The sequence below is a fragment of the Marmota marmota genome, unplaced genomic scaffold, assembly GCF_001458135.2.
Source record: "Marmota marmota marmota unplaced genomic scaffold, marMar, whole genome shotgun sequence".
Classification (NCBI taxonomy): Eukaryota; Metazoa; Chordata; class Mammalia; order Rodentia; family Sciuridae; genus Marmota; species Marmota marmota.
In genome coordinates, this window is record NW_025999990.1 from 7,127,859 (window position 1) to 7,141,318 (window position 13,460).

Sequence of the window (13,460 nt, forward strand, 5' to 3'; positions counted from 1 at the left end):
AAAAAAGGTAATATTTTTTAAGCCTCCTGGTAAACATCACCAAATGTAGAGGGTCCCTCCATTTACCCTTCATGGATCCCACAGATGATGTAAGAGCATCCTGGCTGCCCACCCTCAGCCCAGCCGCATCCTTTTCGGCTTTCAGTATTACATCTATTCCATTTTCACCAAGCTGATTTTTTTTTTTAAATCTCATTTCACTTGCAATCAAATTTAGATGACACCTTTTGAAGGGTTCCAAGTGGAAAACGAAAATGTGTGGGTGGGCTTCCTCAAGGGAGGTGGTGTGCATGTGTAGCATGTGCCTGAGAGAGAGAGTCAGAGAAAGGAGAAGAAGAGAAAGACCCACCATGCTCCACGACGGTCCAGAGGCAGGGGATGAGGAACCTTGTGAGCCGAGGAGTCTTGGCAACGACCTGTTCCAGTCTACACCTCCTTGGCTTCCCGCCAACCTCACAGCAATGATCTGAGGCTGCAGATTTACCCGCCTGGGCCACCTTGAGTGAAATCCAGACTGAGACCATCTGTGGCCTCTGAATTTCAAGTCTGGGAAGAAGCAGTTGCCCCCAAGCTAGAGCCCTGCTGCCTCTCGTCGGAGGTGGGGGCCCAGCCAAGGGCCCAAAGGGGCCCTCGAGTGGGAGCCTGGGCACATCCCTGAGATGCTGTGACCCTCACCAGCCCTGACACTAGTGAGGGATGCTGTGCCCCTAAATATTTGGACAGGGATTTTGTCAGAATCGCATGATGATGGCCCAGGTTTTTTCCCCCCCCTCTCATTGTTGCTTTTAATACATAAAATGAGCTTGTGTTTATTTAAAACAGCTTTCAAACTTAAACAAATAAGGACAGGCTGTTCAAACAGACTTCGGAAATCGCCCTGATCAGGATGTTTGAAAAAGCAAGAAGATTCCCTCTGAAAGTGGCCTCCGAGATGTTCAGTCCTGAAACCACAGGGTCTCCTTTGTGCCCTTGGAGTCAAAGTCGGGGGCCAGGCTCAACCTCCAGGGACTAAATGGTTCACCACCACCCCTATCCTGCAACGGGACTGAGAATCCACAACTTATAGGGGGACTTTGCTGTCACTTCCCGTCCTCAACCAGAATGTGGAGCGTGTGCGTTTTAACTCATCATCTTTTTAGAAGTCACCACTCAGAACCACAGCCTCGGAGGGCAAGGGCAGGTGGAGGAGGTGCAGAGCTGGTCCCCGAGGGCAGGCTCCAGAACGAGTTGTTAATGCTTCACTAGTTCCATCCTGGACCACGCTGACAGACGGCTTGGAGCGACCAACATTAATCCTCCCAACCACCAATTTTATGGTCATTGGGGAAGTAAACAAGGCTCGGGGTTGGGTAATTTGCTCAAGGCCGTAAATTCATAGAAATCAGAGCCTGCCTTTTGCCTGGACCAAGTTCAGTGCTTTTCCCAGACCCCTGGGCTGCGACACACCTAAGCACCCTTCTTAGGGCCAAGAGATACTGATTTAGCTCTTCTCTCCCAAAATGACAGTTTTCTTTGTAGCGTGTAGAGGTAACTTGTATGGTCCATTAGAAGCACCATAGTTGGTGTGAGGCCCCGAGGAGTTACCCGGCTCCGGGAGGCCAGGGCACATGGGATGGCATCTCTTCAGCCTCCCAGTACTGCGGACCCAGCATTTTGGGGGAAATGCCACCTGGAGTCCCTGCCTGCTTTCCCATAATGGCTCCATGTCCAAGAAAATCAGATGGACAGAGGCTTAATCTGAGTCTCGTTTTGTCTAAGGAAACTCTTTTGGTGACTAAAAGGATTCAGGACTCGACCTTGATGTTCTCAGAGCCAAGCTAGATTGCAGACAGCCATGCCAGTGCCCTGAACAGATCAGGCGACATTTGGCTGGGCTGCAGGGTGCTCGCCCTGCCCGTCCCTCCCTCCAAGAGAAGAAATGAGGAGGAGGGCAGATGTTCACAGCTGTGTCTGCCAACCTGGATGCTCTTGTGAGATGCAGAGTCTGCCCGGAGAAGGCTGGTCCTTGCAGATGATCACAGTGACGCCCCAGCTGCACACCAAGAGCACTAAATGTGCCTCTCTCTCATGCTCAGGGCCTGGTTCTTCTAGGACTCAAATTCAGACATTTTTAACAGTTGATATATAAAAGAAGAAGGAATCCTTTGCGCCCTCTCCTGGTAAAAGCCTAGGACCTCCAGAGTTCCCCAACAGCCAGCTGCTGAGCAGATAATGGACTCCAGCTCCCCTTGTTGACCAGCACGTGGACACACAGGAGGACTGTCTGTCCACCTGTGCTCCATGACCACAGGGCTTCCTTGAAACTGGGGTTTCTCAACCTCCACCTATTGGCTTTGGGGGCTGGATAGTTCTTCGTGGTGGGTTATCCTGTGCATCATGGAGATTGGACAGTATCCCTGGCCTCTACCCACCAAATGCAAGTAGGTCCCCCACCCACGTGAAAACCAAAAACTTTCCAGACATTGCCAAACGTCCCGTGGGGAGCAGTATCACCTCAGTGGGACCCACCATCCTGACCCTTGCATGTCAAAGATGCCATTGGTCACAGAGCAGCCCATGAGAGAGGGAGGACGGCTCGGCCCGAACCCTTCAGAATGGCGAATCAGCTGAGTTTGCTTCTAGGAATTTACTTCAAAAACACAACTGAACAAATAGACAGCAATTTATGTACAAAGATATATCGAAATATTGTTTACAATAGCTAAAGTTAAAAACAACCTGAATAAAATTTGTTAAAAGTATGGCATATAAGTTGGGCATGGTGGCGCATGCTTATAATCCCTACAGCTCTGGTGGCTGATGCAGGAGGATCACAAGTTCAAAGCCAGCCTTGGCAAAAGCAAGATGCTAAGCAACTCAGTGAGACCCTGTCTCTAAATAAAATACACAATAGGGCTGGGGATGTGGCTCAGTGGTCGAGTGTTGCCCTGAGTGCAATCCCCAGTACCCCAAAATAAAACGTATGGCATATATATATATATATATATATATGGCAGAATATTATACACGCATGAAAAATAACCATAAATTTATAGCTAATGATGCAAGAAGTTCCCTCTAAAAATGTCTTAAATCTTCACTTCAGGACCTCTCCTGGATTCCCAGAGGTTCTTTCATATAGAAGGAATAATTACAGATTAATATGCATCTGGGTGAAGTGTTAGGCCAAACACAAACCAAAGACTGAATTCAGAAAGCATTAACCATTTATTAAACAAATATTTGCTAAGCTTTTACAATATTTCCAGGGTTGCAGAGGAGACAAAGATGATCCTTGGTCCTCCCACTACAATACTGGTCCCCACAAACAAAAACTCTCTCAACATTGTTACAACCTCCTCCCCATAGTGATGCCCAAAGTCAAGACACTTACTATTTCCTGTAACAAAATTTTAGGCTTTGATTTAAGGTGGCTTGGAACAATGTGGAACCATATCTCATTTTCATGTCTTCAGACCTGATTAAGTCACACAAAGCAAAAAAAGAATTTATTTACTGATTTGCATCTCTAAATGTTCATTCAGGGAATTGCCCAAATAGTCATTGGGTCCTAATAGCATTCAGTGATTTGTATTCTGAGGCAGTCCAGCCAGGGAGCTTTGCTACAGCATTCTGTAGACTCCAGATGCAGCCACAGGAGTGGAAGACAAGTCCCTGTCTTCCCCTGGAACCCATGTGTCCAGTGACACACCACTGACCCATACTTTGTGGACCTCATGACTTGAGTTAAAGACAGGCTTGTGGTTGTCCTGTCCGGCCACCCATGAGAAAAACCCTCCAACAGCTTCCGTTCCCAGGAAGAACCTCCCTGCATCCCAAGGCTCGGCACCCACCAGTCAAGCAGCCCGTGTCCAGCAACTCAGCAGCTTCTGGAGCAGGCACACTCACAGAGCTGCTGTCAGCCAAAATGGGCAGTGGAGTGAAGGGCACTGCTTTCCACCTACGTCCAAATCCTGGTGCTGCTATTTATTACGCTTGCCCTTGACCTCTGGGAGTGGCAGATGTTTATATGGTCGTGATAAACAATACTATGATATATAACCTTTTACATAAATTCTTATCTACTTGTTCAGTTATGATTTTTAATATGTTTCTAAAGGTGAACTCAGTTGACCATCCACATTGCATGCTGCGGCCATGAAGGGCTTGTCCTGGGCCATTCTGTCCTGTGACTCATGACACCTTTTACAAAAAGCAGGCACTTTTTTTTTCATCTTCAGAACAGGGAAACATGAAATTAAGATCTGTATGAAGAATAAAAAATGGTCATGTATACTAGGCTTCCAGTACAGTGCCCGGCATACATCAAGTGTGGTATGGTGGTCATCGCTGTTGCTACATTGGGTTCTTCTTATGAATGGCATGCTAGCTGAAGTTGCAAAACCTCCAGTATTTTCTAACCATCTTTGTTGTTTTACTTTTCTACCTACCACGCACTCTCCAGTACCTGATATGCAGTGTGATATTTATTTCGTGTGAGTCTGCCCTGTTCCACTAAATAGAAGCTTCATGAGGTAGAACTTTTAGCCTGTTGTATGCACTGCCCGTATCTGTAAGGTGACTATCTTGTAAACAGGTCCCAGTAAAATACTTTCTGAATGAGTGAAAGTAGTTTCCAACCACTGCCTCCAGAGCATTTCTCCTCTCCCTCTCGCCCTTCTCAGGATGCCCAGGCTGTTCTGGCAGGACGCCTCCCCTCTGTAAGGTGGCGTTCTCTGAACTCCTCCTTCTGACGCTCTTCCTTTTCCTTCCCGCCTCTCCCCCATGCAGGATGCCTTTGTGGAGCTGTATGGCCCCAGCGTGCGGCCCCTGTACGACTTCTCCTGGCTGTCTCTGAAGACTCTGCTCAGCCTGGCCCTGGTGGGAGCCTGCATCACCCTGGGTGCCTACCTGGGCCACAAGTGAAGTCTGCGGGCCTGCCCCAAACAAATATGCAAAAGGTTCACTAAAGCAGTAGACATGATATGCATCATCAGTGATGCATCATGAAGTTACGGTATCTTTAAAGGAAAGCAAATACAACACACACACACGCACACACACACACACACACACACACAGCTTTCAGGCAAAACGTCGAATCAGCTATTTACTGCCAAAGGGAAATATCATTTATTTTTTACATTATTAAGAAAAAAGATTTATTTATTTAAGACAGTCCCATCAAAACTCCCATCTTTGGAAACCCGACAACTAATTGCCAAGGATCACTTCTTGCGGTTCCACCTGTTGGTGTGCCCCAAAACCAGAGTGATTTTCCACGTTGAGTGGACTAGCCCGTCATGTGAAGAGCAAACGGATGGACAAGGAAACTGACCGCGGAGAAGCCGGGGTTCTGGCTGCTGGAGGTTGGGCCGAAGGCATTCCTTCGACTTGCATTTATGGGTCCTGGGGGCTGTGACATTACAGAGGCACGGTGCTTCGAGGGAAGTCCATTTGTCCCTGGCCCAAAGAACAGACACTTTGCATGTGACTCACATGGTACATAGCCAGTCAGAGGACAGAAACTGGGAACTTGAGATAGATGTGGTGCCCGCGGAGACTTCCCCGCCGAAGGACAGTGGTGAGAAAAATGCCCTTAAACCATAGGAAAGTATTTTTTTAAGCTACCAATTGTGCCGAGAAGCATTTTAGCAGTTTATACAAGATCATCCAGTACCTTAAGCCCTGATTGTGTCTATTCATATATTTTGGATACACGCCCCCTCTACATCCTGGCTCTGTCTGAGCAGGAACCAGAATCCTCTGCATTCAAGGAGGTGGATGTTTCGGTGACTTCTTGGGCATCAGGAAGGCGGCAGTCACCCAGAGCATCAGGCGGCCACAAGTGCCTGCGTTTAAGAGACTGACTCCTGCAGAACCTCCCTGTGTCCCCGCCTGGAGGCCAAAGGCTGAGCTTGGGCACTTGCTGGTCTCCTCGGAGGTGTTCCGCAGAGCAGCGTGGCCTCCCCGTGTGGGAGCTGACGGAGCTGTCAAGAAAGAGCAATAGTGGGACCAGCCGGGCCTGGTACCCTCACGCCCTCACGCCTTCCCAGTTGGTCCCTTTCCACCTGGAGCGTGGAAGGGGGATCCCAGGAGCCACGCCCCTTCTTAAGACATTGGTCCCCGAGGAAGGAAGGAAACGGCCCTGTGCCTTTCCTGGCAGAGGGACATGCTGAGGGCTGGGGCCGCAGCCCCCACAGGTGTGAGGGAAGGAGAAGGCTGAGGCCCTTTAGGCTGCTGCACAGGGCGTGGTGGCCCCAGCTTGTCTGGGTAGTTTAAAGCAAGGCTTTCAATGACTTTGGGGAGGGTGGTAGTCCTAAAGGAAGAGAGGTAAAATGAGTTGAAAAGAGGTGCCATGGGTTAATTGCTCTATGTCTATGGATTTACATGTAAAACATTATCTTGTCACTGTCGATTGGTTTTATTTGAAAACCTTATGGGTAGTGGGGGTGGGGTGGGGGAAGCTCCAGGTGTAGAATGTGGGAATTATCTGCACATCCTGGGGCATTAAAATAAATGAAGAAAAAAAAACAAAGGTGGTAAACTATAGAGAACTAGCAAAAGAAGTGAAATCTCTGGATAATAAACTAGAAAATATATTTTTTTTCCAAGTTTAGAATCAGCCAGGAGGCACTGGTGGAATAACTTTGTGGCATTATCACTTATATACCATTTATCTGTGTTAACTATGGAATGTACTATTCAGTGTTTAATGCTGTGGTCGATATTTCGAAAGCTGCTTTTTAAGAAAATACATGCATCTCAGCATTTTTTAAAACTCCTATTTAGTTATCGCCTCTACACTCTTTTAACAAAAGTGATGATTTTCCATATGAGATTTCTTTTTTTTTTCTTTTTTTTTTGTCTTTTGATTCTTCAGAAGCATTTGTGAAGAGGTGGGCTAAGCCTGAGTCTCGGCTACATAAGAAGCCCTGGATGTCACTGGCACCGAGGAGCTTGGTGTTCACCAAGTCATGTGCATTTCTGTGCGTTCCTGGTGGATAAGTCTGTTGTGCTTTGACCTTGTCTCTTGAAGGTCGACTTGCTCCTGGGCAATTCGGCATCTGGACGCATGTTACCTAAGATCACAGGCGTGTTTGGTTAAACCTGAGAGCTTCATTCATTTGAAAACCCAGATGGGAAATGAGCAAAGGATGAGAATCTGGCTGCGACGGTTTGACCTTTAGAGAGCTGCTTTATGTGTCCTGTTTCCACGCAGACCTACCCAAAGCCCTCCCGCTCTCCTTCCACAGGGCCCTTCTCTGTGGCTGTCCTTCAGGCCCTTCCTGAAACCCAGTGGCGCTCACACTTCACCCAGAAAGCAAGAGCCCTGTGGTGTGGAGCCACACCTCCCTGGTGGGCCTCAGGGAACAAGAGGACCAGACCTTTGAATGATCCTGATTCTTAAGTGAAATATTATTTTATGAAAGGTTTACATTCTCCAGGTGATGAATATGGAAAATCAAACCCTGTGCTGCTATCCTGCCAAGAGCATCTTAATGGAGTCTGTTTCCAGCTCACTCCAAGTGGCGAGACCCTCCGAGCTGCTTTAGAAGTAACAATGAAGAACGTGGATATTTTTAATATAAAACCTGTTTGTCTTTTGTTGTTGTTGTTATTGTTCAAACTGGGATTTGCAGAGTATTTGAAAAAATGTATATATATATATATTAAAAAAAAAGGTCACAGGGGCCTAACATTGGTTTTCTTTGGCTCTGGGGTTTTGTCATCTGGTTTTAAAGGTAAACATACGCAGTCACCTGACCCCAGAACTGTACAAGTATTGCAGCTAAACTCAATATAAGAATAGTTCGTTTTGCATTTTTTCTTGTTGTTAAAAACATGTTAGAAAGCAATGAATGTATATGAAAGCCTCATCTAGTAATTTCTTTCTTTCTTTTTTGTCTCAAATTATTTTGCAAACGGACAACAGAGACTGGTTCTGATACCCTTCGTGTTGAGAAGGGATTCACACCTCGATCTGAGCCCCCCTTTCTGCATGAGAAGGAATGTGCTCTAAGTTGCCCAGGGTGAACATAAAGTAGAACACACACACTTCCCAAATTGGGATCCAAGACTCTAAAAAGGAACCCACCAGAAGAAGGTCCCAGAACCTTCCAGGGCTCCCGAAGCCTTCCTGCATGGGCACTGTTTCTGAAAGAGAGACCCAAAGGACTGCTCGTATATGCTGTAGCCAGCAGTTCACCTGGAAGATTCTGCAGGAGCTGACATTTCTGTAGGCTTAAGAATCGGATTAAAACCACATTTTAGAAATAAGGAAGTCCCTTTATATGTTTGAGCAAAACACCAACATCCTCTGCCCCGCTCACCTGTCTCTGCATGTTCAGGTGTGGCCGGCCTTCCTTCACATGTGACTTTTAGGTAAATGCTTATTGCTTACCATCTAAAGGCCTGGCTCTGGCCCAGTGGGAACATTGAAGAAAGTGCTTATAAATCAAGAGGAGTTAATAACAATCAAGATTAAATGTAAATAATTACGGCAATCCCAACACAGGTCTAGCTTTCACATCAAGTATACCAGATGGAAAAAAGGGCAAGGAGTCTACACTTAGGATTCAACTTGTACTAAAATAATTTATTAATGTGACCTTCAACTCTAATTCCAATTGTACTTTGAAGGTAGTGGCTGTTTTTATACTTTCTTATCACTTAGAGTTAGTAATGTACACCTACTCTATCTGGAGAAAACAGGAAGGGCTTGAAATACAAGCCAGTCTAAGGAAATTAGGGAATCAGTTGAAACTCTATCTGATCTTACTCTGTGGTGTCCGTTGCAGTGCAGACAAATGTGGTTGCACACTTTTTTAAGAAGTACAGTTCTACATTGTCAGGCTTTTGAAGGTTCCAGTCAGATCTGTATTGTTATTCAATTTGGATCTTTCAGGGATTTTTTTTTTAAAATTATTATTATTACAAGACAAAGAACGTTTGTTATGAGGGTGGGAGGGAAGAAGAATTTTTAAATATGCATAACATTCCCAAGCTTGGACCAGGGAGTCGAGTTTTTCAGAATAGCCAGAACTGTGGGGTATGAGGCACTTTTACTGGGGTCGGTTGACGCCTCTGCAAAGGCCCTTAATGCAGCAAATGAGAAACAGTTTTACAGTTCTGTGGTATTCAGATCCCAGAGGCAGTGGCATGGTTCAAAGTCAGCTCAGCTCAGCAACGCAGGGGTACACATTTCAAGCTGGATATGGCCAACGGGTATATAAGCAATAAATTTACAGTTTTAACCAACAGGATATTTAATGACAACCTTCTGGTTGGTAGGGACATCTGTTTCTAAGTGTTTATTATGCACAATGCAGAAAAAAAATTTTTTAATAAAATTAAATAAAACAATGTGAAACTGAATTGGGTAAATGATCATCGAAGGCCCTTAGCCTTACCCAATGTACGGTTCTATTCCGTGTCTTTGGACAACCATGAAATATGCATCTTACTGGACACCCAGAAAACCAGATGGAGTACAAATGGTATTATATAATTCATCAGGATGGTACCGGTTCATCAGGACTGTCCCAGAAAATAACTTAAAGCCAAAGTTCTGTGGATGACAAGGTTGTTCTGAGTTCCAAGCTCAGCATGGAAGATGGGAACACCCCTAGAAGATGGAAAGGCTAGTTCATCGGAAATCGCGGGACTGTGAACTAATAGGACTGTAGTGTAGATGCTCTCTAAGGCCACGCACCTTGCCATTTGGGAAATCTGCAGCGGACCCTCCAGCCAGCTCATTTTATTAAGTTTTTCTCCTCCAAGATAGCATCTGAAGAATCGACAGCTGATTAAATTTATTTGGGGGAAGCTTCTTTTTTTCCCGGTGGTTGTGTTTATTTTAATATCTTAGTTTTCAACCAAGTTGTACTTTTGTTTGGAATTACGGGGGTTATTTTTGTTTTAAGTAATATAAGTATGCAATAAGTTTTTTTGTAACAAAAGCTTTTGTTATCAAGATTTTCATGCTGTTACCTTTCATGGGCTACTTTTCAGATGGATGTATTTTAGGGGTAGCTGATATCTGCAACACTGTATATACAAAAAAATATGATAAGCCTACTTTACATACTTAAGGTTGGCTTCCATTAAATATAATGGCACTTTGTGTTGTAGGAAAATGTCACATTGCTATTCAACTTTCCTTGTCTGTCCAGTTAATTTTGTGAAGAAAAATAAAGTACAGTGTGAGATATTGGTTGTGCCCTAAATTGTTTATAAAGCATGAACAGAATTTTTCTTTGCCATTCATCTTCATTAAACAAAACTTTGGGAAGCCTTCTTAACAAGCCAGTAGAAGGATCATGAACCCCACTCTAATGAAACCCTCAGGGACCAGCTAACCAGTGAAACCACCTGAGAAGGAGCCCCTTTTGTTCCGTGGTCACTGACCATCCTGGACCTAGCCAGGATCTTGAGTTCTACTCCCTGAGAGAGCTACTGACACTGTTGGACGAGTTTTTCCAAATGGACTAGAGATCCCAATGTCTGAGTTCCATAAGATGCAGGAATGTATAAAAAGTAGGGAAACTAGCTGCCCATTCCCCACTGAAACTAACGTTTCAAGACAACCAAAGCCACTTGCTTTGACCCATGTAAACCCTAAGTTGCAAGGGATCCAATGTTTCCCACTTACGTTTTTTTTTCCCACTTTCCTGCTATCCTGAGCCTCTACCCTCTATTTCCTTTGACTCAATTAAAAAGGACTCAGAGTAGTATCCACCTGTTCAGCATCTGCTGGATAGAACACCAGGTGCATACTACCACCTGTTGTCACAGGAAGGTAGGCACCGGCTTTTTATTTTGTAAGAGAAAACAGACTCAGAAGTTAAACAGTGTGCCCAAGCTCCCAGTCATCATAACTTAGGGAGGAAGGATCGGAGCCCTGATGTGGCTGATTCCAAGGCCTGTGCCCCATCCCTTCTTTCTCCAAATCCCTGTACATGAACCCAAGCGAGGTACAACCTTTCCAAAGTGTACGCAGACACAGGATGTGTCAAGGAATTGATGTCCTCAACACCCGTGGGTAAGATGCCTAAACTGACCTCCTTAACAAGGCCCCTCAGATCAGACCAACCCCCCTGACTCCCTGTCATCACATGATCGGTCACTGCCCCAAACCTTGCTATAAGACCCTGAAGCAGTGCTCTAGCTAAGCCTCACTCAGGCCCAGGAGGAAACCACACATCCCTTTGCAGCTCCATGTCAGTGACATCAGGCAGAGGCTTGAAATTAGCCTGGTATTTAGCAAGTAGATGCAGTGGAAATGAGCAGAAGGGACAAGGCAGGGCTCTTTTTCTTTCTTTTTTTACCCAGAATCAACTAACCTTACACTATGGGGTTAAAACCTTGGGTTGCTAAAAGGCATGGCTTGAAATCCTGGAGCTCTGATGCCAGGGGCATCCTTGAGTCATCTGCGTTTCTAATTCTTCGTCTTCAAAAGAGTTGCGAGAGTAGCTAACCAAGTCAGCTTATGGATATTTTAAAACTGTGATTTTATAATGTAACTCAGGAGTTCCAAGAGTCAAGTTAGGTCACTATAGCAAAACTCTTTCCAAGTCCATCTAACTCATGATTGGAACCATGCTCCTCAGAGCTAATATCCATAACAATGAAAAGCTAGAATAGACTTCATGGTGAACCTTCCTTCTTTCTATCAATAATTTCTATTTATGGAGATGTGTCCAGTGTGGTGAAGAGATAAACTGGCCCCATTCATCTCATTAAGAGATGTATTTCCAATAACATTTTAAACATATTTAATACTTATTTATTATAATCGTAATATATTTGTGCATTGCATCAAGTGGGTAAAAATAATTGTAATTATTGCCCAACCCAGAAATTTTTTTAAAAAGTCGAATCTTATAGTCACAAAAATTCACTTACTTTAGAAAATCATGAAAAGCTAATTAATTTTAAATGTTCAGTTGTTTAAAAAAAAGGAAAGAAAGAAAAATACCCTATTAGGATAAAATGGAGGGTAAAATCACGAATTTGAGGGAAAAAAGGGAAAAATGTAAAATTTCTAGAGTTCAAAATAATTCATTTCTAGCCAGGCATGATAGTGCATACTTGTCATTCTGGTAACTCAGGAGGCTGAGGCAGGAAGATCCCAAGTTTGAGGACAGCCTGGGCAACTAAGCAAGACCCTGTCTCAAAAAAAAAAAAAAAAAAATAGAAAGGTCTCAGGATGTAGAACTGCCCTAGGTCTAATCCTCAGTCCTAGCAAAGAAAACAAAAACAGAAACAGCTCATTTCTGTATTTTTCATGAAGATAATGTTGAGTATCACTTCATTGTGGTATTTAGATTCTACTACAATAAAAAGGAATATAACACATACATTTTAAAATGTCAACTGTCAGTTTCTCGAACAAGAAGTTGTGAGCATGTGTCAGGTTTAATCTCAAAGCAGCCTCAAGCAAAGAGACTCCCAGAAAGCCAGCCAATCCCGCCATTCTCCTTTGGAAGAGAAGCATACAGAAAGAAACGGTTGCACAACAGAGGTGTGGCTGGGACTGGGAGATGGGCTTACGGCAGCTGGTAGGGGAACCCACACTCCTCAACACATCTTAATCCCTTTACAGACTGTGCGGAAGTTACCGGGTCATTCTATCAGGAATCATCATGATATCATGGCGGGGGCTATAGATTACAGCACACGAAAAAGTTCTGCTGTAGTGGGTCTGAGGATCATTTTCTTAATCTCACTACTAACAATACATTGAAAATTGTATCCTTAGTAACTATCTGTAATGAAAACTTCTTAAATTAAATGTCAACTTAAACATGTGCAGAGATGTCACCTGCCTTTCCAGCTTCCCTTAGGAGGGGCACCAGGCAACCTAATGGAAGACCCCTCCCTGTGACCCCTCTGCTCTTCTCAGACCCTGCTGGACTGCAGTGGAAGCTCAGGGCAGACCCTCAGGGAGACGGCCAAGGCTTGCCCAGCAGGGCTTTTGTGTTCAAATGACTCTGCCAGGGCCAAGAAAACAGGTGATTGGATGATAACAAGAACTGTGATACTTACTCCGTCCAGGAACCAAAAAATGTATAGATTTAGGGTCACTGGAATTCATTTCCACGTATACAGGAAACTTCTTTTGTAGAAAAAAAAATAAGAGAGGCTAATTCATTTTAAATGTAAACTTCAAAAACATCACGTAGGATAAAATGAAGGGTGAAAACATGCGTGTGAGGAGTCAAAGGAACAATGCCAAGTTTGCAGGTGCTAAACAAAACCTGCTTCTGTATTTTTCGGGTAGACTGTGTCGAGTTTCAAATCATTACGGTACTTCAGTTCCATTATATACATTTTAAAAGCAAGAAAGCACATTTGGTTGGCATTCCTGCTCCATGTTTATGGGAAGAGGAGAGAAGGCGATGGCTTTAGAGTGACTATTTTGTGTTGTCCCACTACACACTGCCACCAAGTGGAGGGTGGCACCTTGGTTCTCTTAC

General features: G+C 44.5%; 1 protein-coding gene across 1 annotated transcript in view; it reads left to right on the forward strand.

The window, feature by feature from the left end:
* Positions 1-10,192, forward strand: part of Bcl2 (BCL2 apoptosis regulator) — a 166,064-nt gene extending 155,872 nt beyond the window's left edge. Inside the window, exon 3 of the mRNA XM_015482323.2 lies at positions 4,771-10,192. Coding sequence (XP_015337809.2) covers positions 4,771-4,905 — 135 coding nt within the window. The 3' untranslated portion in view covers positions 4,906-10,192. The remainder of the gene's footprint in view (positions 1-4,770) is intronic.
* The last annotated feature ends 3,268 nt before the right edge of the window (positions 10,193-13,460 follow it).